General features: G+C 62.8%; 2 protein-coding genes and 2 long non-coding RNA genes across 16 annotated transcripts in view; 2 read left to right on the top strand and 2 right to left on the bottom strand.

Moving 5' to 3' along the window:
* On the bottom strand, nt 1–11,875 carry TSKS (testis specific serine kinase substrate). Of its 12 annotated transcripts, none has more exons than XM_070063051.2 (11): nt 11,691–11,875; nt 11,227–11,452; nt 4,112–4,207; nt 3,900–3,983; nt 3,614–3,724; nt 2,944–3,230; nt 2,294–2,488; nt 1,862–2,035; nt 1,384–1,519; nt 307–474; nt 1–180 (listed from the first exon to the last, which is right to left on the bottom strand). In XM_070063051.2, exons 1-11 carry the CDS (start codon nt 11,858–11,860, stop codon nt 103–105), a joined length of 1,725 nt encoding a protein of 574 aa, XP_069919152.1. In that variant the 5' UTR covers nt 11,861–11,875; the 3' UTR covers nt 1–102. The 12 variants fall into 12 exon arrangements, 10 of the variants coding, with proteins under 10 accessions (XP_069919152.1, XP_069919150.1, XP_069919156.1 ...); XM_070063049.2 differs by having other exon boundaries at nt 307–431; XM_070063055.2 differs by having other exon boundaries at nt 3,614–3,697.
* LOC149120763 (uncharacterized) lies at nt 3,078–4,906 on the top strand. The gene is made up of 2 exons (XR_016224603.1): nt 3,078–3,215; nt 4,161–4,906. It is a non-coding gene; the product is annotated as an uncharacterized LOC149120763 (long non-coding RNA).
* A 3,891-nt stretch (nt 11,876–15,766) lies between the features above and the next one.
* On the bottom strand, nt 15,767–17,968 carry LOC138846648 (uncharacterized). The gene is made up of 2 exons (XR_011384180.1): nt 17,722–17,968; nt 15,767–17,212 (listed from the first exon to the last, which is right to left on the bottom strand). It is a non-coding gene; the product is annotated as an uncharacterized LOC138846648 (long non-coding RNA).
* An 823-nt stretch (nt 17,969–18,791) lies between these two features.
* Nucleotides 18,792–27,787, top strand: part of AP2A1 (adaptor related protein complex 2 subunit alpha 1) — a 30,560-nt gene continuing 21,564 nt past the window's right edge. Inside the window, exon 1 of one of the 2 annotated variants that reach the window (XM_070063019.2) lies at nt 18,792–19,005. In XM_070063019.2, the coding sequence (XP_069919120.1) occupies nt 18,939–19,005 (67 nt within the window). In that variant the 5' untranslated portion in view covers nt 18,792–18,938. The remainder of the gene's footprint in view (nt 19,006–27,787) is intronic. The other variant, XM_070063020.1, reaches the window with a different exon arrangement.

Genomic DNA, 27,787 nt, shown 5'->3' with positions numbered 1-27,787 from the left:
TTCATGCCAGCATGAGGGGCCATTTATTGTTCAGGGGCTGGGCCCCCACGTTTAGGGGGAGTCCCCCCGCTGCTTCCTCCCCCCATGGTCCCCGTGGAGCCCTCAAGTGGCAAGCTGCTGATCTGGTCGTGCAGGGAGCACATCTTTAAGTGCAGGTAGTCCAGAGCGGCCACCTTCTCCCTGAAATGATAGCCGCCGGCAGTTGGCGCCGCAGGGCCGGGTGCGGGGCAACGGGAGCGGAAGGCGGGGCCAGGCCTTTCCCCCCAAGACCTCACCCTCCTCCCATGCCCTCAGCCTCCTCCTCACTCCGGCTTCATCTTGTCCGTCAGCAGCAGGTTCTTGGCCCGCAAGGCCTCGTCTTGGGCCAGTCGAAGGGTGGAGCTCAGGGCCTCTGCCCTGACGTGTTTGGCCAAGGCTTGGCGCTCCAGCTCCTGGGGAGAGGAGTGTAGGCGCCGCTGGGCTTGCCGGACCGGGCTGGGGGTGGAGGGGAGCTGGGTCGCGGAGGGCAAGGGGCAGAGTGCCATGGGGCCCGCGCTCCTCCCGCAGAGGCTCCCCTTCAGTGCCTCGGGGCTGAGACCAACCAGCGCCCCACAGTGCGCCAGCCTCCAAGCCCCACTGTGTGTTCACCCTGTAGCTGCCCTGCAGTCTGCCCCGGAAGCACACCTAGGTCCCAGCAAGCACTAGGGCGTGGCTATCACAGTGTCCCTTAACGCCCAGGACCACCCTGCCTTTCGTGCCTATGATCCCACCATCCCATGAGTTTCTGTACCCCATGATTCCCAAGACCCCCCCTCCCCGCCCCGTGTCTCCTGGCCGGCATCTCGCCAAGACCCCCGGTGTGCTCTGTTCTCTCCATCTCACTGCACTGAGCCCAGGGCCTCGCCCGCATTGCGCCTGCAGCCATGTCACCTCCCATCCAGCCTCACTCAAGTCATATCCCATCATGCACTAGGCCAATATCCCACAATGCACCAGTCTCTAGGTTCCATAATGCGCCAGGAACCAGTGCAACGCCCTAGGAAGCGCTGTGGCTCCATTTCCCTTCATGCAGTAGCTTCCTGTGGCCCGGCCCTCTGTCTGACCCCAGGATATCTGACTCCTAGGATCCCAAAACATAGACTGCCTCTCATCGGCTCTACAGGAAACCGGGCCTCTGTTCCTTGGAGCTTCAGGCTGCTGTCTGTACGCTGTGTCCCATGATGCACCTGTCCAATGTCCCATCATGCTTTGGGCCCATGTCCATCACTCAAGCTCTATAACACTGAGCCTATGAGCACCAAGCTGTTTGTCCCTCCCCCTCTCATGCATTCGGGACACCCCTGTGCTCGGGTCTCCCCCGCCCCCTGTCCTGACAGCAGTGAAGTGGCCCGTGGTGCCTGGTACCAGTATCTTCTTGTGTAGCCTCTGACAGCTGGGGCAGGCAGGAGCCAGGCCCCTCTGCTTCACTTCGTCCACCAGTGGGGTCAGTGCTCGCTCCAGTAGCTGCTGCAGGGACTCCGTGGACAACTGCTGCCCCTGGCTGGGGGAGGGGTGGTACCAGATGCAGGAGGCCCCACACTGACCTGCCTGCCTCCGCCACCCGGGAGGCCGTCCCGCAGGGCAGCAGTGTGCACCCCCACAATGCCCTGGGCACCCCACTGCCGAAGGTCATCAGACAGCCCTGGGTTTCCAAACGTGCATTTCCCACAATGCCGTGGTGCTGCGTTTGTATCTGTCACGCCTTTCCGGAGCTGGCAGGACACTGACTTCCCCTTGTTGAAAGGGAGGAGAGGCAGCTCCCAGAGCACGCAGCTCCCGCCCGCCCTTCGCGAACGCCCGTCGGGGCCCAGAGGGCATCCTGGGGCAGGCCCTGCCCCCTCACCTGGCGCAGCGGGCGCAGGAGCCTTGAGGGGACCGATCCAAAGTCACGGAGAGGTCGGGCCCCCTTCGGGAGTTCTGGAATTGCCGCCCCAGCTCCTCCAGAATCGGTTTCACCGGGCCTAGCCCCTCCAGTTCGCTCCTGAGAGAAGCCACGGATACGGCCGACCGCTCCACCCTGAGGCAGAGTGACCAGTGCTGCAGCGAGGCCCCCAGGCCCCCACCCATTACCAGCCCCAGGTCCCCGGCACGCTGCCTGCCAGCCCCTCTGCCCGTCATTTAAAGGTGTGGAACCCACTTCTCTCATTGGTTCCATCCCTTGGGCAGGGCACGCCCCCTTGCTCTTAATTGGCGCTGCTCCACGTCAGTATTTGGTCGGGCACACTTGATTGGCCCCGCCCGGCTTGGCCCCGCCCCAGCCCCGCCCCTCGCGTACATGGTGCACAGTTCGTCCGCACGGCCTCGCAGCTCCTGCAGGCCCCGCGCCGTCTGCGCCTGCTCGCGCTGCGCCCGCTCCCACTGGCCGAGAAAGCCGTCCAGCCTGCCGCCCAGCCCCCCGAGCAGCCGCAAGGCCTCCTGCACGGCGCCCTCCTCCTGGTGCCAGCGGGCGGTCAGCGAGGACACCTCCCTCCTGTGGGGTCAGAGAGGGGTGCGGTGGGAGCCGGGTTGGGACACGCCGCAGTGACCCCGCCTCCCACCCGATCTCCACACTCTCCCCTGCCCTGCTGTCCTCCAGAGCTCCCCCATCTGCTATTCCGGCCCTGCCACTGTCAGGGCTCCAAGCTCCACCCCGCTCCCCCAGGCAGGACCTTGCCAAGGCATCGCTCACCCCGGGCCTGCGCCTCTAGGAGAGGAGATGCCACCCACAGACCTAAGACACGGGTTCTTCCAAGTCCCCTCAGCCCCTCCTGGCTGCACCCCCTGCATGCTCTCCGCTGTAGGTGCCTTCTCTAAGTCCCGTCTCCACCTCCACCGTGGCTCAGGCCCCGCCCCTCGAGGCCCCGCCCACCTCCCTACCCCTTGCCCCGCCCTCGAGCCCCGCCCGCCCCGGTTTAGCGCTCGCCGGGGCCGCGTGCTACGTCGCACCTCAGCTCCTCGAGGCCGGCGGACACCTTCTGCAGCTCCTGCTCGCTCACGTGGGGGCTCTCGCCAGCCCGGGGCCCCACGCCCCAGCCGCCGGGGGCCAGGCCGCGCGGCCTCGGGGGCTCGTCAGGGCTCCCCGGCGGGCCCGAGCAGCCCTGGGGCGGCGCCGCGGGACCCAGGCCGTGCCGGGAGAGGCCGGCTTCCAGCTTCTGCTCCAGCTCCTGTAGCTCCGCCTCCTGCCTGCGCGGGGTCTCGTCCTGCAGCTGCTGCTGGAGGTAGCGCAGCTTCTCCTGGGCGCGGGTGGGGGAGGGCGGGGCGGTCACTGCGGCCAGCCCACGCGTCCACCCCCAGGTCCGCGCGGGAGTCCCGAGGGAGAGGAGCGGGCCCGGACCAGCCGCACCCTTCGAGGCCCGGCTGGAGGCGTGGCCCGTGCCTGTCCTCTGCCCCCAGCCTCCTGGGTGTCAGAGGCCCGTGCGCTTCCCCGGGGTTGCGTGGGGGACAGCGGTGGCCGCGTGCACGGGGCGGGCTCAAGTGCGTGACTGCACGCAGGATGGGGCGCCCATCAGAATCCCTCTTGGTGGAGCGCCGGTGTGCATGAGCGACAGGGGCACGTGGTGGCGCCCCAGGCCCCCGGGCGTCCGGCCTTGAGACCCCCCCCGCCCCGCCCACTTGCCTCCAGCATGGCGGAGTTCTGCTTCAGGAGGTTGGTCTTCATTTCCGCGTCCTCCACCGACCGCGTCACCTTCCGGCAGTTCTCCTGGGTCAGGACACCAGGGCGCCGGCCCTGCCTTCCCATTCCAGTTCCGCCCGCCGGCCCTCGGCCTCGCTGCTTTGCCCTGGGCTCCCCCCGGCACGTCTGCTCTGCAGCCCGGCTCCCGCCTCGGCCAGACCGGCCCTGCGCTGGCCTCCTCCCGGCCCTGTCCCCGCCCCGCGCCCCGGTCCTGGGCCCCGGGTCTCACCTTGAGCTGGCTGCAGTATCCTTCCAGCTCCTCGGCCTCCTGCCGCCTTCGCTCCAGGTTCTCGCTCAGCACCGAGCACTCGCTCTGGGGCGTGCAAGGGTGGGGGGATCAGCTAAGGCGGCGGGGACAGCCCGTGATAGGCAGGATCCCCCTGACCATGTGGAGGCTTGGCCCTGGAGGAAGGGGCGGTACCATGAGGGGGGGGCTCCTACCTGCAGGGTCTGCACGTGCTGGTTGACCCGCGTGGTCCTTTCCTTCAAGCTGGTGATGGAGTCTTTGGCACGGACCAGTCCGCTGTTGACCCCGCTCTGGAGGAGAGAAGGAGATGGGGACACACTCAGGCGAACCCCAACCCTCAGAGACGCCTTCTGCAGCTGCCAAGCCCTGCTCACTCCTGGACTTTGCCTTGGAGTGGCTGTGTGGCCTTGGCGTGGGGACTGCACGTCCTTGATTCTGAATATTCCGGCTGGTTCTGACCACGTGACCTGTTCCAGCCAATGGGAGGGAGTAAGTGGCCCGATGTGGCACTGGTGATGAGCTGAAAGGATCCGCTAAGCCCTCCCACATCTGCCTTTGCAAGAGCTGCAGGGTGACAGTGGAAGAACTAGCTGGGTGCTCCCTGCTGATGCGCCTGGGAGGGCAGCAGAGGACGGCCCCAGTGCCTGGGCCCCTGCACCCGCGTGGGAGACCCGGATGAAGTTCCAGGGTCCTGGAGGCGGACATTTGGCCCAGTGATTAAGATGCCTCTTAGGGATGCCTGCACCTGTATCACAGTGCCTAGGTTCAAGAGCCGGCTTTGCCTTCCGTTCCAGCCACCTGCTAGTGTGCGCCCTGGGGGGTAGCAGGTGGCAACTCAGTGGGGTCCCTGGCGCCCAGGTGGGAGACCTGGGTTGAGTTGCCAGCCCCTGGCTTTTGCAGGCACTCAGGGGTGAGGCAGTGAATGGGAGATTTTCCTGCGTCTCTGTCTCTCACTTTTCAAATAAATGATTTTTTAATTAAAAACAAAATCACAAAATATAGTCAGAGAAATGGCAAGGGAATTTAATTCTAGTGGTACACTAGAATATGTCAGTCTAATACAAAAGATGGCAGGGTTGATTAACAGCATATAAAATAAATAGCAAGCTGGGAGAAGAAAGGCCCTCCTTATCAGTAATTAAACTAAAAGGATCAGGACAGATAGTGCGGCACCGTGGGTGGAGCTACTGCTTGGGATGCCCCTTCCTCTTCTCTCTCTTTCTTTTTTTAAGATTTATTCATTTGAAAGTCAGAGTTATACAGAGAGAGAAGGAGATGCAGAGAGAGAGAGAGAGAGAGAGAGAGAGGTCTTCCATCCGCTGGTTCACTCCCCAGCTGGCTGCAATAGCTGGAGCTGCACCAATCCGAAGCCAGGAGCCAGGAGCTTCCTCCAGGTCTCCCACGCGGGTGCAGGGGCCCAAGGACCTGGGCCATCTCCTACTGCTTTCCCAGGCCATAGCAGAGAGCTGGATGGGAAGTGGAGCAGCCGGGACTTGAACCGGTGCCCTTATGGGGTGCCGGCACTGCAGGTGGTGGTTTTACCCGCTGCGCCACAGTGCCGGCCTCCCATCTCTTGTACGAGTGCCAGTTTGCGTCCCAGCCGCTCTGCTGCCGATCCAGCCTTCGTGCACATGGAAGGGCGGTGAGTGATGGCCCAAGCACGTGGGTCCTTGGCGCTCACCGGCTCCTGGCTGCTCTGCCGCATTCAGGCTCCCTGCTAATGTGTCCTGGGAGCAGCAATGCCGGCCACCCACGTGGGAGACCCGGATGGAGTTCATGGCTCCTGCTTTCGGCCTGGCCCAGCCCCAGCTGTTGTGAGCATTTGGGGAGGGAACCAGTGGATGAAAGATCTGTGTTCCACTCTTCTTTTTAAATGAATAATTCATAATAAATGGATCGAATATTCCAAAGAAGAGATTGACAGAATGGGTAACAAAACAGCATAATCCAAATACAAACTGTCTACAAGGAGACTCACTTTATTTATTTTTTGTTTATTTATTTATTTTTTGACAGGCAGAGTGGACAGTGAGAGAGAGAGACAGAGAGAAAGGTCTTCCTTTGCCGTTGGTTCACCCTCCAATGGCCACCGCGCTGCGGCCGGCACACCGCACTGATCCGAAGACAGGAGCCAGGTGCTTCTCCTGGTCTCCCATGGGGTGCAGGGCCCAAGCACTTGGGCCATCCTCCATTGCACTCCCGGGCCACAGCAGAGAGCTGGCCTGGAAGAGGGGCAACTGGGACAGAATCTGGCGCCCCGACCGGGACTAGAACCCGGGGTGCTGGCGCCGCAAGGCGGAGGATTAGCCTAGTGAGCCGCGGCGCTGGCCAAGACTCACTTTAAAATTTAATTTTTTATTTGAAAGGCAGAGAGTCACAGAGCAAAAAAGAGAGAGACAAACAGAAATACCCAACCCATAGCAGTGGAGCTGGGCCAGGCAGAAGCCGGGAGCCGGGAGCAGCATCCAGGCCTGGACGTGGGCCGCAGGGGCCCAGCCACGTGAGCCTCTCGGGGGTGCGTTAGCAGGAAGCGGGATCAGGGCAGAGCTGGGCTCCGACACAGGTGCTGCAGTGTAGGAGGTGGGCACCCAGAGGATACAGTGCCTTCACTGCTCTGCCAAGCACCGGGAGGCTCCCTGGAGACGCAAGGGCCTACGTGGTTGAAAGGAAACATGGGGAGAAAATGCAGACACAGCTGCTGGATCCGCGCCTGTGCAGGGCAGAGTAGATTTTAAGGCCGCACTCGATTCTAGGGACGAGAAGGCCAGTTCTTCACGAGGAAGACGCCACACCCAAGAGTTTCAGATAACACGGAGGAAACACAGGACGGAGAGGCGATGGAGGTGCCTCAGCAGTGGTGGCGTGTGGCTTCCGTGCCTGCCTTTGAAGGATGGGGACAACAGCGGGAGAGAGGGCCCGCGAGGAAATGAGAGACGGGTGCTCCAGCCAGTGCCCTCAGACTCCCAGGGGACACTGCCCCCGGCACGGGAGCCGCTCTCTTCCCCAGCGCCCGGGGACAGTCTGCAGGATGCACACATAGCCGCGGAACAGGTCTCGCTAGGTCGGAACCACAGGTGTGTGTGCACCTCTCCTCCGCAGGATGGAATTAAAAATTAAGGGAGGGGCCTGGGGAAACCACCACTTAGGAGGCCTGCGTCCCCCATCGCACTGCCTGCTGGGAGTCCGTGCTGGTCTTTGCTTCCTGTCCAGCTCCCTGCTAATTCACCGTGGGTGCAGCAGATCATGGCCCGAGTACTTGGTCCCTGCCGCCCACTTGGGAGACCTGGGTGGAGCTCCTGGCTCCTGGCTTTGGCCTGGCCCATGGCAGGCATTTAGGGAGTGAACCCGCAGATGGACAATCTCTGTCTCTTCCTCTCTGTCACTCTGTCTTCCAAAAATAAAATCTTAGAAAAAAAAAGAAACTAGGACAAAGTGGGGGTGGGGTGGGGTGCATGTTTGGCCTTGCAGTCGGGGTGTTGGTTAGGCTGTGCACACCCACATCTGAGTGCTTGGGTTTGATTCCAGCCTCCTGCTAGTGCAGACCCTGGGCTGCAGAAGGTGATGGCCCAAGTGGTTAAACCCTACCTCCTGGCTTCAGCCCAGGCCTGGCCACTACAGGCATTTGGGGAGTGCAGCAGTATAGATGGTCTCTCTCTCTCTCTCTCTCTCTCTCTCTCTCTCTCTCTCTCTGACTTTCAAAAAATAAATTTTACAAAAAAGAAACTCCAACAGGAGCAAACCAAAACCAAAGCTAGCGGAAGGAACAAACACCAGCACAAGGGAAGAAATGCAGTAGAGTATACAAAGAACAGAGAAATTAAAACCAGAAACGTGTCTACTGAGAAGATGGGCAATCTTGACAAATCTTTAGCTAGACTGGATAAGAAAGAAGGAGAGGACACTTAAGTTCCGGAATATCAGGAAGGAAAGGGGGGCATTGCTGCCAACCACACAGGGGCAGACCAAGAAGGAAGGGAGGCAGGACGGGCATTGCTGCCAACCACACAGGGGCAGACCAAGAAGGAAGGGAGGGAGGACTACAGAGGACGCTATGAAGCACCATTTGCCGGCCGGAGAGTAACCTGAATGAAATGGGAAAATGCCTAGAAGCATAAACTGCAAAAACCAACCCAAGAAGAATAAGAAAGTCTGAACAGACGTCTAAAGATGCTGAATTAAATAATAACAATAAAACCACTTCCAGCAAACAACAGCCCAGCCTCAGATGGCTGCACTGGCAAATTCTAGCAATGATTTTTTTTTTTTAAAGCATGGACATCAATCTGTCTGAAATGTTTCCAGAACACAGAAGAGGAGGGGGCAGTTCCTAACTCCATCTGTGGGGCCAGTGACGCCCTGAGACCCCGAGGACCAGCCGAGAGATCAGGACCTGCAGGCCACGGAGGCACCCAGTCTCGCAGTTCCGACACGGGTCAAGGTGCCCTCGTCCCATTTAGCAGCACCTTCTTAGCCCAGCTCCAGCTCAGACTCCAAATTCCAGCTGATGCAGACCCTGGAAGGCGGTGGGGATGGCTCGAGTACTGCCTTCCACCCTTGTGGGAGATCAGGATTGGGCTCCTGGCTCCTGCTTTTGGCCCAAGCCAGGCCATTGCTGGCATTTGTGGAGAGAACCAGTGGATGGAAGTGCCCTCTGTCTCTCAAATAAAATTTAAAAAAGAAAGAAAATACAACCCAATATCCTGTATGGAGAGAGCTGCAGAAATAGTCAACAGAACCTTAGCAAACAGTCCATAGAGGGGTTTGTCCAAGGGAGATTTGTCCCAGAAATTCAAGGTTGGTTCAACGGAGGGACATTCATCAATGTAACAGGACATAGTCATAAAATAAAGGGGCAAACATGAGATCGTGTGCCTAGAGAAAAAGCATTTGATAAAGTCCAAAATGTGGTGTTGAAAACAGATCCACGGGCCGGCACTGCGGCTCACTAGGCTAATCCTCTGCCTGCGGCGCCGGCACACCGGGTTCTAGTCCCAGTCCAGGCACCGGATTCTGTCCCGGTTGCCTTTCTTCCAGGCCAGCTCTCTGCTGTGGCCCGGAAGGGCAGTGGAGGATGGCCCAAGTGCTTGGGCTCTGCACCCCATGGGAGACCAGGAGAAGCACCTGGCTCCTGCCTTCGGATCAGCACAGCGCCAGCCGTAGCGGCCATTTGGGGGGTGAACCAGCGGAAGGAAGACCTTTCTCTCTGTCTCTTTCTCTCACTGTCTAACTCTGCCTGTCACAAACAAACAAACAAACCAAAAACAAAACAAACCAGATGCACGGGGCGGGTGTTTGGTGCGGTGGTCGGGACGCTGCTGTCCCATATCCCAGGGCCGGGGTTTGCGTCCCGGCTGCTCCGCTTCTGAGCTGGCTTCCTGCTAGTGTGCACCCTGGGCAGGCTCAGGCACTTGGGTCTGTGCCTCCCATGTGGGCGACCTGGGGTGGGTTCCTGACTTCAGCCCGGCGTAGCCTTGGAGAGAGGCACGGGGTGAAGAGCGGACGCCTCGCTCTGGAGGGACGGGCTCAGGGGCCGCAGTCCCAGTCGGGCTGGCCGTCCTCAGTCCTGGTGGTCTGGTCCACAACACTGAGTCAGTACCGCACAGCAGATGGAGGGGCTGGTGACAGCCTGGCGGCCACGGCGACAAGAGCGCCGTGAGATGGGGCGCCCGCCGCGCTGGGACAGACCTGTCCCCGTCCAGGCACCTGCTGTGCACGACAGTGGGCGGGGCAGTGCCCAGCCACAGCTCGCCTCGGGTTCCTGCCGCAGGAGTGGCAATGAGGAAGGGCCAACGAGGGGCTGCAGCCGATGATCCCGGCCCGGTGCTTAGGGTGGCAGCGTCAACAGTAGCAACAGAGGAGCAGTGTTCTGGGACAGGGGCCTCAAGGACGCCCCCAGCCACACACGACAGGGACCACTCTGTCCCCTTCCAGAGGGCGGGGCCGCCTTCTCGCTTGCACAGCGCACTGTTTCTCTAGGCCTCCGACTCTCTCTCCTCCAGGGCTGCTCTTGCCTCTGCCTCTCTCCCGCTCTCCCTCCCGGCTTCTCACGCGCGGGCCGCAGCTCCTGCTCTTGCTGCCCCCTCTCGCCGTGGCTGATTGTTCTCCTGATTTCCACCCGCAGCGCAGGGACACGAAGCCCCCTCGGAGGCTGGCGCTCGGTGCAGCCTCACGGCGGGCGAGCTCGCGGCTGCGTCTGGCCCTGATCCGGCTTGCCCAGGGCCCTGTCTGCGGCGTCGCCATCTGCTGGGGATGCGACTCAAATAGCGGTGGTGGGAGGCAGCCGGCTGCAACGGGGGCGGGGCGGGGGGGGGGGAGGAGCCGTCTCCGGCCCTGTGTCCGCCCCGACCGCGCCCGTTCCCTTCCTCCCCTGGCTGATGCCTATACTGAGGCTCCCAGGAGAGAGACGGCGCACAGTACTCGCCGGCAGCTTGTTCTAGCATCCCCGTGGTCGTGGTGGTTGCCGGTCTAATTCTGAGCGTGTGGCCCAGGGCAGCCCAGCGCTGTGCAATTAGAGCCCCGAACTCTGGCCCTGCCCACTCTTGCTCTCCTGTTAGTTTTGCCCGATTCTTAGGTGACCCTTCTCAGAGAGCCACTACTACTCATCCATCAAAGCCTGGTCTCAACGCCGCCTCCTCCAGGAAGCTTTCCCTGATAGCATCCTCTGAGGGCCCCTTCTCAGGGACTCCCCACACCCACCGTGGGGTTTACTGCTCCAGTCCGCGTCCATTGCCCCCAGCACACTGGGAGCTCCCCGATTCCCATCTGGGACCCCAGCCTCGCCCGGCACATCTACAAATAGCCTAACGCACTAATGTCCACCCACCAGCTTCACGGAGACAGCTCCTCCAGGCCTCAGAGCCACCAGGACCTCCTTTTTTTTTTTTTTTTTTTTTTGACAGGCAGAGTGGACAGTGAGAGAGAGAGAGACAGAGAGAAAGGTCTTCCTTTTGCCGTTGGTTCACCCTCCAATGGCCGCCGCGGCCAGCGCGATGCGGCCGGCGCACCGCGCTGATCCGATGGCAGGAGCCAGGAGCCAGGTGCTTTTCCTGGTCTCCCATGGGGTGCAGGGCCCAAGCACCTGGGCCATCCTCCACTGCACTCCCGGGCCACAGCAGAGGGCTGGCCTGGAAGAGGGGCAACCGGGACAGAATCCGGCGCCCCGACCGGGACTAGAACCCGGTGTGCCGGCGCCGCTAGGCGGATGATTAGCCTAGTGAGCTGCGGCGTCGGCCACCAGGACCTCCTGAACTGCAAACCCAGTGCAGTGCCAGCCCCGGCCCCGCGTGTACGCCAGCCGCGCCGCCCTCACCAGTATCTCGGTGATGTCTGGGTCATCCGGAGCCCAGGGAAGCGTCGGGGAGGCGGGGGGCCCGGGCAGCACGAGGGGGCCGCTGTCTTCTGTGGTCGAGTCCGTCCCGGAGGAGTCTGTGGGCTCCACGGCGGCCAGGTTGAGCAGGGACACGTTGGTGCAGGCCGAGGACCGCTTGAGGTTCAGACACCAGTGCATCGGCTCGTGGGACATCCGGGGCTCCACCCTGGGGAGCAGAAAGTTGGGGGTGCAGCCCTGGGAGGCCGGCCCTCCCCGCCTCCCCATTTCCAGCCTCCCCTCTGCCCCTGACTGCTGCTCCACCGCCTGCTTCCTTCCCCTCCCTGGCGCCTTAATCCTCCTCGACCCCACCCTGCCCCTCCCCCCAGCACCCACGGTGGGACCCTGCTCTCTCGGGGGCGGTGCTGGGCGCCAGGTCCGTCCCCGACACAACGTGACTAACCCACCCGTGGAACGACACCGCCTTCTTTTTCTTCGAGATCCCCTTGGCCGGGATGGTCACTCCCCCGGGAGCCTCGGGGACCAGCTGGCAGCGGCTGTCGACCCCCGCCGGGGGGTCCCCGGCCTCGTGGATCTCTTTGGACTGCCAGATCGTCTTCACCACCACACTGGCCATGGCGTGTGGGGGCCCTGCTCCCAGGGGGAGACTTGCCACCTCACTCAGCCCACTGCCCTCCCAGCCTCAGCGCCCCCAGCCTGCCTCACAAAGGACCCCACCACTGGGCCCCAGGGAGGGGTGCCTGCAGACACCCCCTGGGGAGGGGCTCAGTGGAGTCTTCCGGCTGCAGCGGTTCCAAGCCCAAGAGGAGCCAAGCTCGCAGGCGGGGGGTGGGAGAGGGGAGTCAGCTCCATGGGGTCAGCCGGCCCCTGACACTGGCCTGGGACCTGGGAGACCATGGTGGGTGAGGACTCACAGAGTCCCTGGGGCTGCCCTGGAAGACCTGGCACGCACCAGGTGAGAGTGGGGCCGGGGCAGGTGACAGGCACGGAAGCGGGCTGAAGAGGCACGGGAATGGCATTCGTCAGAGTCCATCGCCCCGGGCCCTGGGGGCTCAGGTCCTCCGCGGTGCAGGGACTCTGCCCATGGGGTGCAGGGCCCAAGCACCGAGCTGTGCGACCAGGTTCGTGGAGCCGCTGGGACAGTCCCACGGGCAGAGCAGCTTGAACACAGCACCCCCCCCCCCCAGTCTGGAGGCTGGGACACAGGGCGGGGCTTGGTGACGCCTGTCCACCTGCCTCCCTGTCTGAACATCCCCTGTTTAAGGATGCCCCCCCCATGACCTCGTCTTAACCCAGTCATCAGCAAAGACCCTCCCCAAGTAAGGCCACCTGCACAGGGACCAGGGCAGAGCTGGCCTGGGGCGGGCGGAGTTCACCCCAGGACAGATGAGGTACACAGGTGTCCATCCCTCACTCTGCGAGCATTAGAAACACAAGATGATGGCCGGCACAGCAGCTCACTAGGCTAATCCTCCGCCTTGCGGCGCCGGCATACCGGGTTCTAGTACCGGTCGGGGCGCCAGATTCTGTCCCGGTTGCCCCTCTTCCAGGCCAGCTCTCTGCTGTGGCCAGGGAGTGCAGTGGAGGATGGCCCAAGTGCTTGGGCCCTGCACCCCATGGGGGAACAGGAGAAGCACCTGGCTCCTGCCATCGGATCAGCACGGTGCGCTGGCCGCGGCGGCCATTGGAGGGTGAACAACGGCAAAGGAAGACCTTTCTCTCTGTCTCTCTCTCTCTCTCACTGTCCACTCTGCCTGTCAAAAAAAAAGAAAAAGAAAAAGAAAAAGAAAAAGAAAGAAAAAAGAAAGAAAGAAAGAAAGAAAGAAAGAAAGAAAGAAAGAAAGAAAGAAAGAAAGAAAGAAAGAAAGAAAGAAAGACAAGATGGACTGTTGTGGGGAGTGAGGGACGGACAAATTCTGTTGCCAGGCAACCACAGCCACCAGGGATGGATTCCAGGCCCCCCCACCCCCCACCCCCAGGCAGCAAAATCTGTGGATGCACAAGTGCCTCGGACAGGACAGCACATTGTGTGGGGTCTACCCACGTCCCCGCGTGTCGGTAGTGCACCTGCTGTGTGCGTCGTCCCCACGCCGTGATGTTTGGGGAATGATTAGGAAAAGCGTTTTTGATCCAGGGTCGGCGAATGCGCTAATGTGGAATCCCAGGATACCAAGGGCCCCCTGGAGAGCAAGGGCAGAGTGTGGTGGGAGGCACAGCTGGTGACTCTGGGTACCCGGAAGTCCTAACAGTGAAGCCGTGGGGAAGCGGCAGGCTTTTGGCCGAGCGGTTAAGGCACCTGCGTCCCACGTCGGAGGCCCCGGGTTCCATTTTCCCAGCGCCAGCTCCAGGCTCCAGCTTCCTGCTGATTTGCACTGTGGTAGGCAGCGGTGATGCCCTAAGCAATAAGATTCCTGCCGTCCACTTGTGGGCATCTGGGGAGTGAACCCGCAGGTGGGAACTCTTGTCTCTACGTGTCTGTCTCTCTTTTTTTTTCTTTCTTTTGACAGGCAGAATGGACAGTGAGAGAAAGAGACAGAGAGAAAGGTCTTCCTTTGCCGTTGTTCACCCTCCAATGGTCGCCGTGGCCGGTGCACCGCGCTGATCCGATGGCAGGAGCCAGGTACTTCTCCTGGTCTCCCATGGGGTGCAGGGCCCAAGCACTTGGGTCATCCTCCACTGCCCTCCCGGGCCACAGCAGAGAGCTGGCCTGGAAGAGGGGCAACCGGGACAGAATCCGGCGCCCCGACTGGGACCAGAACCCAGTGTGCCGGCGCTGCAAGCTGGAGGATTAGCCTAGTGAGCCGCGGCGCCGGCCTCATTTTTTTTTTTAAAGCATGCCGTCAAAAATGTGAGAAAAAGCACTAGAATATTGGGGAAGATAACTGCGTGGTCAGATGAAGTAGGGCCTGGTGTTGTGCAGTGTGTTAAGCCACCACCTGTGACTCTAGCATCCCATATGGGTGTTGGTTCGAGTCCTGGCTGCTCCACTTCCGATCCAGCCCCCTGCTAATGCTTCTGGGAGAGCAGTAGAAGACGGCCCACGTGCTCGGGCCCTGCACCCGCGTGGGAGACCTGGATGGAGCTCCAGCCGCTGGCTCAGCCTGGCTGTTGAGGCCATTTGGGGAGTGAATCAGCGGAAGAAGACCTCTCTCTCTGACTCAGCCTTTCGAGTAATCTTTTTTAAAAAAGAGATGACATAGTAAGATGAGAGGGACCTGCTTTAGAACAAGCCGGTGGGGGTGAGGAAGTGAGGCGGACGGGACTGCAGCTGACACAGTGAAGGTCGCAGGCTGATCGCCGCTGGAGCCAGCCAGACGGGGGTACAGACGCCTCTCTACTTCGGGGCATCTGGAAGTTTCTATAACACTGCTTTTTAAAAAAGATTTATTTATGTATTTGAAAGGCAGAGTTACAGAGAGGCCGAGGCAGAGAGGGAGGTCTTCCATCTGCTGATTTACTCCCCAGGTGGCAGCAATGGCTAGAGATGTACAGATTGGAAGCCAGGAGCTTCTTCCAGGTCTCCCACACAGGTGCAGGGGCCCAAGGCCCTGGGCCATCTTCTACTGCTTTCCCAGGCCACAGCAGGGAGCTGGATCGGAAGTGGAGCAGCTGGGACTCGAACCAGCACCCATATGGGATGTCAGCACCGCAGGCGGCAGCCCCAATATAACACCTTAAAATTACAGCTGCAGGGCCGGCGCCGTGGCTCACTTGATTAATCCTCTGCCTGCAGCGCCAGCATCCCATATGGGCACCGGTTCTGTGCCGGTTGCCCCTCTTCCAGGCCAGCTCTCTGCTGTGGCCAGGAGGGCAGTGGAGGATGGCCCAAGTGCTTGGGCCCTGCACCCCATGGGAGACCAGGAGAAGCACCTGGCTCCTGGCTTCGTATCAGCGTAGCTCCGGCCGTTGCGGCCACTTGGGGAGTGAACCAACGGAAGGAAGACCTTTCTCTCTGTCTCTCTCTCTCACTGTCTAACTCTGCCTGTCAAATAAATTAAAAAAAAAAAAATTACAGCTGCCTCTTGTCTGACCCCCTCAGCTCCCCCATAAACCCATCCTTAGTTGAAAATGCTGACTAAGTAAAAACCATGTTGAATCCACCTAACCTGCCCCGGGAGCCCACCTCAGCAACACAGCCCTGCACCGGAGGGGGCCGGCTGCTTCCCGTGCCGAGCTCCGGGAGAGAGGCACCTGCCGCACATCCTAGCCCAGAAAGACCAGCAGTCAAAACCCAAGGGCAGCTCCGGCCCCGGGCCTGGCATCCTGGCACCAGCGCAAAGCCGAGCGCCCTGAAGGGAGGGGAACTGTTGTCGGGCGGCGTCTGCTGGAGGATGTATTTGGGAAGGACAGGGGAGGGCAGACAGGGGTTGCTTCAAGGACTGTAGGAGGAGGGGTGGGACGGCCCGGGGGGAGGCCAGCATGACGGAGCTGTGAGGCAGAATGGGCGGGGCCGGAGTGTCCGTGGCCAGGAGTCTCGGGGGACAGTGATGATCTTTTATCTGGAGAAAGGACATGGCGTTTAAAACAATACTTATTTATTTAGGCAAAATAAATAAATAAAGGCAAAGTGACAGAGCGAGGAGATCTTCCATCCACTCATGCACTCCCCAAATGGTGGGTCCAGGCCAAAGCCAGGAGCCTGGAGCTCCATCCGGGTCTCCCACGTGGGTGCAGGGGCCCAAGTACTTGGGCCATCCTCTGCTGCCTTCCCAGGGCTTTAGCAGGAAGCCGGATTGGAAGCAGAGCAGCCGGGACTCGAACAGGTGTTTTTCAAGAGGTCTAAGCCTCTCAAGTGCCACCGTGCTGGCTGCTGACTGGCGTTTTCAGAAGGACCCTGGGTGCGTATGGAGATTAGACTGGGAGTGACCAGCCGGGAGGGCAGACCCAAGCAGGAGGGGGCAACGCCGGCGCCTGTGTGGGCAGAGGCGCGATGGAGGCAGGTGGCCAGCTCTGGTTTGGGGTGAGGGACAGCAGGGGGTTCCTGCAGGGGCGCTGGATGGTCAGGGGAGGGCCCATGTGCCAAACCGGAAGACTGGGGGTGAATGTGAGGAAACTCAAGTTGATTTGCTCCACCTTAGACTCATTGGTGGTTCAACGCGTGGGTGTCTTGGTGGGCTCTTGGGGTTCCCTCTCAACATTCCATCTTTTTTTTTTTTTTGACAGACAGAGTGGACAGTGAGAGAGACAGAGAGAAAGGTCTTCCTTTGTCGTTGGTTCACCCTCCAATGGCCGCTGCGGCCGGCGCGCTGCGGCCGGCGTACCGTGCTGATCCGATGGCAGGAGCCAGGTGCTTCTCCTGGTCTCCCATGCGGGTGCAGGGCCCAAGCACCTGGGCCATCCTCCACTGCACTCCCGGGCCACAGCAGAGAGCTGGCCTGGAAGAGGGGCAACTGGGACAGAATCCGGCGCCCCGACTGGGACTAGAACCTGGCGCAGCAAGGTGGAGGATTAGCCTAGTGAGCCGTGGCGCCGGCCTAACATTCCATCTTAAAACCAGCGAGGACTTGCCCGGACCTCATCCGGACCCTGGAGTGCATGTCCTGGCTTTAAGTCTCCACACCGAGTGGGCCGGAGCTTCCGGCCACCCGCTGACTCACTCCACGCGGGTAGGGGCTGCGTGCAGCCCCTGAGACCCCGAAGGGCCTTGCTCGGGTCTGAGGGTCCCTGCCAGGCCGACCACCGTGAGCGTGTGGCGAGGGAGCTGTGTGGAGCAAGGTGTGCTGAGACAGGGCGGAATCGGGGTGTAGACCGTGCTGGGATGACGCTGTTTGGAGGAGGTCCGGCACACGGTGGTCTGCCCTCGCGATGGCAGACAGCAGCCGAGGTCGGCAGAGGCTGCAGCTCGGGGCTGGCTCCCCGACTCCGCGCGCCGCCAGCAGCCCGGCCACCGCCAGCAGAACCCACAGAGAGCGCAGGTGTCCCGCAGGCCAGCTGGGCTCCGGGCGTTTCCAGCTTACCGTGGGCAACCCTGTATCACGGAAATTGTTCAAATGCACCAGTTTCCTTTTACATACATAAAAAAAAAAAAGAGTAGTCAGAATAAGCTGGAAATGACGAGTATCGGGGCTCCCAGGGCTTCTCCCGGGCCAGCGGCCAGCCCGGGGGCTCCTGTGGGAGGCTCTGCCAGTGCCCCCTTCCCGGGAGGGGCATCTATAAAGGCTGCGTGGGCTTCCCTCGCCCCAGCATCCCATATGCTCCCCAGTGTGTGTGTATTTGATGGGGTTCTTCTCGCCCAGTCCCTGGAACACTGAACACAGCTCCCCATAAGAAAGGGTTTCCTCTGCAAGTCTGGGCACTACGAATTTCTACTTTCGCCCTGAGCTGTTAGAAATGGACTCTCCCTGTCGGTGCACAGCCTGAGCTGGCCATCCTAGAATCCAGCACGGGCTTGCCCCCAAGCCAGGCAGCCCCGGCGGACGGATCCACCTGCTCTTCCCGCTTGCACCCCCGACCCGACCGCCAGCGCCCGAGACGCACCCCGCGGGCTCATTCCCGGAGGCCCCGCTCCCCAGGTCACAGGAGGGCGGCAGGTCCAGGGCTGGAGGAACGGCCCTCCCCGCGCCCTTGGCCCCAAATTTCTCAGCAGCCCGGGGCGCCGGGGGTCTGGCAGCCGACGGGCCCGAGCCCCCCGGGAGGCGGCGTGGGGCGGCAGGGTCGGGCCGCAGCCCCTTGCCCGCTGTCCACCGGGGTCGTCCGGCTCCATCGCGGCTGGCGGGGACAGGGGGCGGAGCATGCGCAGCGAGACGCTAAAATAGGATTAAGTTCGGGTTCCTCCACGTCTGCGTCACTCAGCCTCTCGCCAGGACGGAGTAACAACAGGTCCTGCCCCTCCGGGAGCCCAGGTCTCCCGACGCGTCAGATCCACACGCGGGGGCCGCGCAGCGAGGCAGGGCCCAGCCAGGCTTCCCGGAAGGGGATTAGGGCCCTAGGGCTGCGGGCGGGGCAAAGGCCACACATTGACGCCTGCGCAGTCGACACCTCACGCCGTCTCGCCCCGCCCAGCCCCTGCTCTGCAGCAGGGAATTGCAGGCCTCGCTCCACCTATCCCAGCCCAGCTGAATAACACCCCCTTCTTTTTTTCCTTCTCCACCAATGGTCGCGCTTCGCCCGCCCCCACAACTGTCCAATAGAGAGCGGAAGCAGGACACGCCCCGCGAATGCGCGACGCCTGCGGGGGCGGTCTACCCGCCCATTGGTTCCGGTCAACCCAAGTCCCGCCTTCTCATGCGCTTTCTCCCCCGCCCTCCTTCCGTCCCTCCCTCTCCCCGTGGAGAGGGGCCAGATCCAATCAGCGCTGGACTCGGCCGCGCGAAGGGGGCGGTCCTATAGTGCGTAATGGAACCCCGCCCGTCTCTCGGGCAACGCCCCCTCCCCCTCGCTCCCGAACGGAAATAGCGGTGTACTGGACCAATCGTAGTGGCGTGCCTTTGCCTTGAGACCAATGGAAGAGGGAGTCGGGGGCGAGCCCGCGTCTGAGCGGCAGTCTCCACATCCAATGGGCAGCCGAGAGCTGCCCCGGGCGAAGAGGCGGGGAGGGGTCAGGGGCGGTGCCACGGCCCGCCCGCCCGCCCTCCCCCTCGGCCGGCTCGGCTCCTCGGCGCTGCCTGGGGGTCCTTTCCGCCCGGTGCCCGCCTGCCAGCGCCCGCTGTGCCGTGCCCCGTCCGGCCAGGCCTGGAGCCGACACCACCGCCATCATGCCGGCCGTGTCCAAGGGCGATGGGATGCGGGGGCTCGCCGTATTCATCTCCGACATCCGGAACTGTGAGCTCGCGGCGGGGGGACACGGGAGACGCGGGGGAGGGGGCAGCGTGGAACGCGGGGGTTTGGGGGTCACCGAGGGACCGGGCGGGGTCCAGCGCCCCTGCAGGGGCGGCGGGGGGAACTTCGGGGGGAGGGGGCAGGGGTGTCATGAGGCGCCTCAGGAGGTGACGACGCGGAGGGTTCGAGGCCCCGGGTGGGTCGGGAAGGGGAAGACGTTGGACAGGTCCCGGGGACGGAGGCGTGGAGGTGCCCCCCGGGAGCGGTGGAGAGGCAGGGGCGCCCTTACAGATGCTGGCTCGGAGACCCCTGCGCGGGGGGCCTACGGGAGCCGGGCTGAGGGGGTGTCAGGGACGGAGCGGGACCGGGGAGCGATGGGCGGCGCAGGAGTGCGGGGGCCGCGGAGAGCCGCTGGGGAGGGCCTCGGGCCGGCGGAGGGTGGACAGGGGCCAGAGGGGGCAGGAGGGACTCCCGGATCGGGGGCCCGGGGAGTGGGTGCTTAGGGCCCGTGTCAGAGGGGGGTGCCCAGGCCTCCAGGAGGGGTCAGGGTGCTCAGGGCTTGTGGGAGAGATTGCAAACCTGGGGGCGGGGGCGGGAAGCCTGGTCCTGGAGAGAGAGCGAGGGGTCAGGGGTCAGGGAGCGGCCGGGCCCGGGTCGGAGCCCTTCCCTGTCTGGGGACTGTGATCCCGGCGGCCGGGCAGTTCCCGGGAGCGGCTGCTGGCGCCGTCCGCGGGGGCTTGGGTTCGAGGGCAGCAGCTCCGGGAGCTGAGTGACCTTGGCGGAGGGTGGGGGCAGCCCTCGCGGGGCCCTGGCAGGTGCGGCTGCATCGGGGAGGGCCCGGGGCGCGTCCGGAGCTGAGCAGTGCGTGGCAGGTGCACCGTGAGCACTAGGGAGGCCGTAGGGTGTCAGCGGAGGGAGGGATGGTGTGGTTGATAGAAAGGGGGTGCAGGGGGGTGCGGGCGCTTCGGGGGGCCCTGCGAGGAGGGGGGCCCTCGCCCATCATTTAACCCTCTGGGGCCCGGTGTTCTTGTCTGCAAACTTCGCTCCCTGCTTGGTGCGGGAAGGCAAGGCGGGCAAGGCGGGACGAGGCCCTGCTGGACCGGGCTGGTGCCGAGAAGAAGGATAACGGGGGGGGGGGGGGGCTGCCGGGTCCTGGGGCGGCCGCCTGCTTGGGCCGTGCTCACGGGAGCGAGCGGCAGGCAGAGTGGCCAGGGCCCTGGTGAGCCCTCAGTCTCCCCTGTTTGAAAATCATTCCCGCGGCTGCTGGGAGAGAAACCGGCGCTGGAGGCGAGGCCGATGCCCCGCAGGGCCGAGAGGGGACTGGTCGGGTTTGGGGTTCGTTTTGAGGGCTTGGGGGGCTGGGGAAGGAATGACAAGAAGGTGTCCCACAGGCCCCGGGAGGTGGGGCCCCAGCACCAGGCGCGGGGGAGCCCGTCAGGGAGGGCCCTGTCCCTTCTCAGCCGGTGGTGTGCTGCGCCGCTGTGTTCTGGGGTTCGTGATGGTGCAGGGGACCCCGAGGCTCCCAGCCCCACGGGGGAGGAGGCGTGGAGGCTGGACGTGGTGGGCCACCCCGGGAAGAGGCTGAGTACCGGCCACTGGGCCCTGAGGACTCTGTCACTTGGTTCCGTGGAGGTGGCCCGCAGGACAGGGCAGTGGCCGCCCCGGCTTGCGGGCTCCTCGGGGGTGACAGCGTCCTGGGATTGGGCAGGGGGCTGCCTGCCCAGCTCTGAGTGTCCGGAGGCCATGGGACTGTGCGCTTTCAAAGGGTGCGTCTCGCGGCCTGTGAATTGGAGCTCACTTTTCTCCCTGGAGAGTGGAAGGCATTTGCCGCTGTCCTGAGGCCAGTGAGGGCCGTGACGTTGAGAGAACGGGGGCTGTGTCTGGCCAGAGAGCCCAGGGAGGCTCTGCTTCGCCGGAGCCGCTGGGAGCCGCGCGGGCAGGATGTGGGGAGCGAGCCAGGCCACGTGTAGTGGAGACACGTGGGGACGGCAGAAGGCTGGCAGGTGCCAAGGTCCTGAGGCCGGCCCGGGCCTCTGAGCAAGGCCTGCGTGTCTGACGCTGGCCAGGTGGGCAGGGCCAGGCTGGTGTTTGTCCTGAGAGCTCGGGGTGGGGGTGGGGGGGTGATTCCAGGCAAGAGCGGATCATGGGGAGAGGGGTGGACGAGGCAGGGCTCAGAGCTGGGGGGGGGGGGTGTCTGGAAGGCATCTAGAAAGAGGAAGAGGAAGGGAGAGGAAGGGCCAGTTCTGCCCATGCAGAGGGGGAGAGGCCTGGCCCGAGGGCCTGGAGCGGGATCCTGCCGAGTCAGTTATCTGACAGGGAGCTGCTCTGGGCCCGGCCCCGCTGCCTGCTATCTGGGGCCCCAGCGGTGGGCCAGGCTGCTGAGGGGGGCGCTGGCTGGGTCCCCAGTTCTGTGCCGGCTGCGGGAGGCCTCAGGATAAGTTTGTTCCCTGACTGAATGCGTGGATGAAGGGAGGGGTCTTCAGTGGGCACCTGCTGAGTGCTGAGCACTGTTGTGGGTGACGGGGCCCCTGCCCTGTGGAGCACCTGTCCCACGGGCCAGCACACAGCAAGTGTGCCAGGCGTCCACCCGGGACAGGGGCGTCACGGGGTGCGGGGTGGGGTAGGAGTGGTGCCTGGTCTCTCCCTGCAAAGGCGACACTGGGCAGAGAATCCAGTTTGGTGGGCAAGGTAGGCCTGCTGTCCAGGCACAGGATGCGGCCTGTGCAAAGGCCCTGAGGCAGGCTCGTCCAGGAGTGTAGGAGGGACTTGGAGGCCAGGAGGCAGCTAAGGAGAGCACCGGAGGTTTGTTTAGGGGGAGAAGGCGGACAGGGCCACAGGGAGGACGGGCCTTTTCCCTCGAGCCCGTTGGGAGCCCCTGTGTGGAGCAAAGGAGATGGGAGCTGACTGCTGGGTTTTCACAGAATCCCTTGGGCCACTATGGAGACGCCCTGCCCCGCCCCGCCCCGCCCCAGGCCTGGCCTTAAGGAACCCAACAGACAGATCCAGGCCTGGGTGCCAGCCCCACCCACTTCCTGCTGGGCTCGGGAATCTGTCCAGCACCTTGGCTGTGCCAGGACTGAGGCCTCCTGGCCACCCCTGCCCTCAGGGCGCCGGTCGGCGGGGTCACTCGGCCTCAGGGCGCCGGTTGGCGGGGTCACTCAGCCTGGCCGGGGTGACAGCAGTGAGGTGGCCACCTCTGCCATCAGGGCGCTGGTCAGCGGGGTCGCTCGGCCTGGCCGGGGTGACAGCAGTGAGGTGGCCACCCTTGCCGTCAGGGCGCCGGTCAGCGGGGTCACTCGGCCGTCAGGGCGCCGTCGGCGGGGCCGCTCGGCCTGGCCGGTAAGGAGACGTGCTTTCCGCACTGGCTGTGGACAAGTTTCTGTTCCTTTGACATCTTAAGACAGCAAAGCAGCCAGTGAGGGCCGTGTCGATGTTTCATTTACTCCAGCATGTCCAAATATCATTTCAACGTGTAGTCGGTATTTTTTCAAGAGGATTTATTTAATTTATTTATTTTATTTGAAATGTAGAGTTACACAGAGAGGGAGAGAGAGGTCTTCCACCCGCTGGTTCACTCCCCAGGTGGCCACAACAGCTTGGGCTGGGCCCATCCGAAGCCAGGAGCCAGGAGCTTCATCCGGGTCTCCCATGCGGGTGCAGGGGCCCAAGCACTTGGGCCGTCTTCTGCTGCTTTCCCAGGCCATCAGCAGAGGGCTGGAGTGGAAGTGGAGCAGCCGGGACTTGAACCAGCGCCCATGTGGGATGCCGGCGGCCCAGGCAGCAGCTTCACCTGCTGTGCCACAGTATTGGCCCTTGTCGTCAGTAGCTTAAAATTTATTAATGATGGTTCTTTCCCATACAAAATCCTGTGTGTGTGCACTCTATCTTTTGAGATTTTCTTGTTTTGAAAGGGAGAGTGGGAGAGGGAGAGGCAGAGACAGAGGGCTTCCATCCGCTGGTTCACTCCCCAGATGGCCACAACGGCCATGGCTGGGCCAGGCTGAACCCAGGAGCCAGGAGCTCAGTCCGGGTCTCCCACGCGGGTGCAGGGGCCCAGGCACTGGGGCCGTCTCCCACTGCCTTCCCAGGTGCATGAGCAGGGAGCTGGATGGGAAGTGGAGCGGCCGGGACTGGCACCAGTGCTCCGAGACGGGATGTGGCGTTGTGTGCGGTGGTTTGCCCTCTGAGCCACGGTGCTGCTGCCGCCTCCCCCGGCCCCGGGAGCATTGCAGTTTGCAGGCCGCAGTCTCGGGAGGACGACTTGCTCTGGATGGAGATTTCATAGAACACGTGGCTGAAAAAGTACAGAGTACCCAGCCGCCTTCCAAAGCGACTCTTCCATTTTCTTAGAGAGAGAGAGAGAGAGAGAGAGAGAGAGAATGTCCCCTCTGCTGGTCATTTTCCAAATGCCTGCAACAGCCTGGGCTAGGCCGGGCCAAAGCCGAGACCCAGAGCCCTATCCAGGCCCCCTGCTAGGTGGCAGGAGCCCGGGTGCTGGAGTCGTCCCCCACTGCTGCCTCCCGGACACGCCGTAAGAGGAAGCTGGGTCGGCAGTGGGGTCGGAGGGCTGGAGCCAGGCGCTCCGATACGGGATGCTGGCCTCACGACTGCACGCAGCGCCCGGCCCAAGGACCAGTCTCCAGCCGAAGTTTACTGAAACGGAATGAGGGACACAGCCCCTCGGGCGCACCTGCCACAGGGCCAGTGCCTGCAGCTGCAGGCTGGGGCCGGTGTGTGTGCGGCCCAGGATGGTTGTGGCTGCGCGTTCGGGGTCACCCAGGAGGGCTCAGGGCTGTCGGGACTTGGGGGGCACGAGCTCGAGTCCTGGCAGACGGGCAGCCGCGGACGGCGAGGCTCAGGAGCGTCTCGCCCGAGCTGCAGGGCAGCGCCCGCACCACACGCACGCTGGGGTCCTGCTCAGCAGGGACAGGTGTGTCAGACGCCTGTGGCGACAGCTCCAGACCCACCTGGCGGTCCAAGTGCCGTGGTGGAACCTCTGTGCCCCTCGCCAGAAGCCCTGCGCAACGCCCCCACGGTAACCCCCAGCAGAAGCAGAGCCTGCACCTCCTGTGGCTCCCAGGCACCCTGAAAACCTAGGAGAGGCGTCCTGGCGCGGCCCGCCCGCCCCGCCTTTCCTGACTGCATCTCTGGTCGCAGGCAACTCCTGGAGCGTCTCAGCCCTCCCTCCCCTGGGTTCTCCTGCCCCCGGGCCTTTGCACACACTGGTGCCCCGCTCCCAGAGTGCACCTGCCTGGTTTCTGTGCGGTCCATTCCAGCCTCACCTCCCAGGAGCCGAGTGCTCGGGCCTGACCAGAGCCGCCCGGCCCCGCTGTGCTTCCTGCGAGCTGGGCAGGGGTGACATCCCAGAGCCTGGGGCAGAAAAATCCTGCCCCTTGTGCCTCCCGGGACCCTGAGCCCCTTCCCCCTTGCTTGGTGGCCTGAGAGGGGGCACAGCATCCATCAGCCCCATCTGTCACAGTTGGCTCCTAATGGATAGTTTTTGTTTTTTTTGTTTTTTTTTTTTTTTTGACAGGTAGAGTTATAGACAGAGAGAGAGAGAGACAGAGAGAGGTCTTCATCTGCTGGTTCACTCCCCAAATGGCCGTAATGACTGGAGCTGAGCTGATCCAAAGCCAGGAGCCAGGAGCTTCCTCTGGGTACCCCACCCGGGTGCAGGGGCCCAAGGACCTGGGCCATCTTCTACTGCCTTCCCAGGCCACAGCAGAGAGCTGGATCGGAAGTGGAGCAGCCGGGACTCAACCCGGCACCCATTTGAGATGCCAGCACTGCAGGTGGCAGCTTTACCTGCTACACCACAGTGCCGGTCCCTAATTTATTTATTTGTTTAATATTTATTTGTTTAATTGAACGACAGAGTTACACAGAGAGAGAAGGAGAGAGAGAGAGAGAGGTCTTCCACCTGCTGGTTCACTCCCCAGATGGCTGCAACAGCCAGAGCTGGGACAATCTGAAACCAGGAGCTTCTTCTGGGTCTCCCACGCGGGTGCAGGGGCCCAAACACTTGGGCATCTTCTACTGCCTTCCCAGGCCACAGCAGAGAGCTGGATCGGAAGTGGAGCAGCCGGGTCTCAAACCAGCGCCCATACGAGATGCCGTCAGTGTAGGTGGAGGTTTTACCTGCTACGCCACAGCGCCGGCCCCTCCACAGAGGTTGAAGTCAAGGCCAGGGAGGTGGGCTGTGGCCTCTGCTGGAACTGCTGTGCGGATACCTGTCCGGGGCGGCCCTGTCCCAGTAGCTACTCCGCGGCCCGCGGTGCGGTCACGATGTCATCCACTGGCGTTTCCACGCAAGCCCTTGAAGGAGCTGTGTGGCCCTGCTCAGGGTGGCGTGGGTCTGTGTCCCCGCCCTGGCGCCGGCCCTGCCCCCAGGTGCTGGCCTCCCCGGTGCACTGGTGCTCTCGTCTTTCAAGGTCCTCCTCAAATGTCCTGCCTGTCCCCAGGCCCCGGGCAGGGCCTCACAGCCTCCGTCCCTGGACGTCTCGCCGGGGGGCTCCCGGGGCTCGCTGCCTGGCCCTCACTGGGCCAGGTCCTTGGAGGCAGATCAGAAGTGCCCGGCTTGCCTAGACCCTGGGCCTGGCCGTGCGGCCCCCGCAACCACGCAGTTAATACACGGGGCTCAGACGGCCCCTGAGGCGACAGAGCTGCACCTGCCGTCCCCTCCGCCTTCCAGCCCCTTCTACGTGCCTAGACTGCTCCCCCAGGAGGGGCGCAGCCTGGCCCTGCCCTCGGGCCTCCGGGTCTGCTGTGGGAGGCAGGGAGACCCACGTGGCCACGTCGGCTCTGGTGTGGGCCACAGGCGGCGTGGGAGCCCCGAGTAGGGCCAGCACAGCGCCCCCGTGGGAGATACTGTGAGAGCCACCCGTGAACATGAATTCTCCCCTCCCCCGTAGCCACGGTTTTTAAGTAGAAACAGGAAAGATTCTTCGGAAATATTTATTTGTAATTATTTGAACAGTAGAGAGGCAGAGGCAGAGAGAGAGAGTGCGTCCATCCACTGCTTCACTCCCCAGATGGCTGATAGCCAGGCCTGGGCCAGAGGTCAGGCCACGGCTGCACGTGGGCGGCAGGGACCCAGTCCCGGGAGCCGTCAGCCCTGTCTGCGTGGTCTGCGCAGCCTGACCCCAGGGGCGCCAGCGTGGGAAGGAGGTGTCGAGAGCGAGGCCAGATGCCCACCCCGGGCAGAGGTAGTTTTAATAGTGTGTTTGTGTTGTTTGTGTGACCCAGTTCTGGTGCGTGTACTCGGCATTTGAAAGCTGCCTTATTTTAAAGGTGTATTTATTTTTTTGAAAGGCTGAGTTAGAGAGATTAATCCATTGTCTCTCCACTGGTTCACCCCCCGGATGCCCGCAGTGGCTGGAGCTGGGCCGGGCTGGAGCCAGACGCTTCTTCCGGGTCTCCCACGTGAGTGCAGGGGCCCAGGGACTTGGGCCATCCTCTACTGTTTTCCCAGGCCATCGCAGGGAGCTGGATCGGATGTGGAGTAGCTGGGACTCGAACCAGTGCCCATGTGGGATGCTGGCACTGCAGGCGGCGGTTTAACCCGTCACCGCAGCGCCGGTCCCCGTGTTTGAAGACCGAGTGCGACGTTTGCGTCTGTCCCCGACGCCGCCTTCCAGAGCCCGCTGTCCTTGCTGCCTGCAGCCCTTCTCAGCGTGAGCAGCCGTGTCTCAGGCCTCGGGAGCTGCCTGGCTGACAGTGTGCCTCCAGGACTCCCTGGGACCGCGGAGCCCTGCTCAGGGACTTCCCGGAGGAGGTGACACCGGGAGTGAGGCTTGTGGGAGTTGGGGGTGAGGCAGGATGGTGCCTGCTTGCCCGTTCATTCATTCAGGAGGTACACACCGCACCTGGCTGTGGGCTAAAGGATGAGATTGGCATAGGTGTGGGCCAGAGCAGGCCGCTGCCCGTTAGATAGCCAGACGTTTAAAGAGCACCTGCCGTATGCCAGGCACTGTTTCAGGAGCTACTGCCTGATGTGTGCGCTGGGCGGGAGCCGAGACAGAGGGAGAGACAGTGATTACGCAATGTGAATGGATCGATCTGGCCGGCGCCGTGGTGCAGCGGGTAAATCTGCTGCCTGCGGAGCTGGCATCCCATGTGGGCGTCGGTTCAAGTCCCGGCTGCTCCACTTCCGATGCAGCTCTCTGCTATGGCCTGGGAAAGCAGAGATGTCCCAAGTTCTTGGGCCCGTGCACCCACATGGGAGACCGAGATGAGTTCCAGGTTCCTGGCCCAGCCCCGGCCCTTTGGGGAGTGAACCAGCAGATGGAAGATCTCTCTTTCTGTAACTCTGCCTTTCAAATAGATAAATAAATCTTTGTCAAAAATATGAAAAAAGAAATGGGTGGAGGAGAGCTTTTAAAAACTTCTCCAAGCGGAATGATAAGGAATTGTCCTCAGAGAGGTGGGCAGGACAGGCCTCTTGGAGGAGGTGACGGGCCCTGCGGGAAGACCACTGGGAAAGTGGCCCCGCGAAGCGGGCTCAGCACAGGCGAGGGCGCGGGCAGGGAGGAGCCGAGAGTACTCCCAGGGTGGGGGGGGGAGGCCGGGCCCGCCGCAGGGCCAGGGGGCTCAGTGGGCTGGGGGTGGTCTCCCCAGCTGGCGTCCTGGGAGCCCAGTGCACAGGGCCAGGAAGGGCAGGGCGGCTGGGTTGATCTGGGTGGTGTGGGCAGGGTGCTCACCTTGGGGCTGCCGGGGGCGCATCCTGAAGCTAGAGCCGGGGGGCAAGGCGACGGCTTCGCTGGGGGACGAGGACGCCGGCTGCGTT

Source organism: Oryctolagus cuniculus, chromosome 18, assembly GCF_051225735.1.
Source record: "Oryctolagus cuniculus isolate XC-2025 breed Fujian yellow rabbit chromosome 18, ASM5122573v1, whole genome shotgun sequence".
NCBI lineage: Eukaryota > Metazoa > Chordata > Mammalia > Lagomorpha > Leporidae > Oryctolagus > Oryctolagus cuniculus.
The sequence above is the reverse complement of the archived record's forward strand: the minus strand, read 5'-3'. Positions and strand labels throughout refer to the sequence as shown.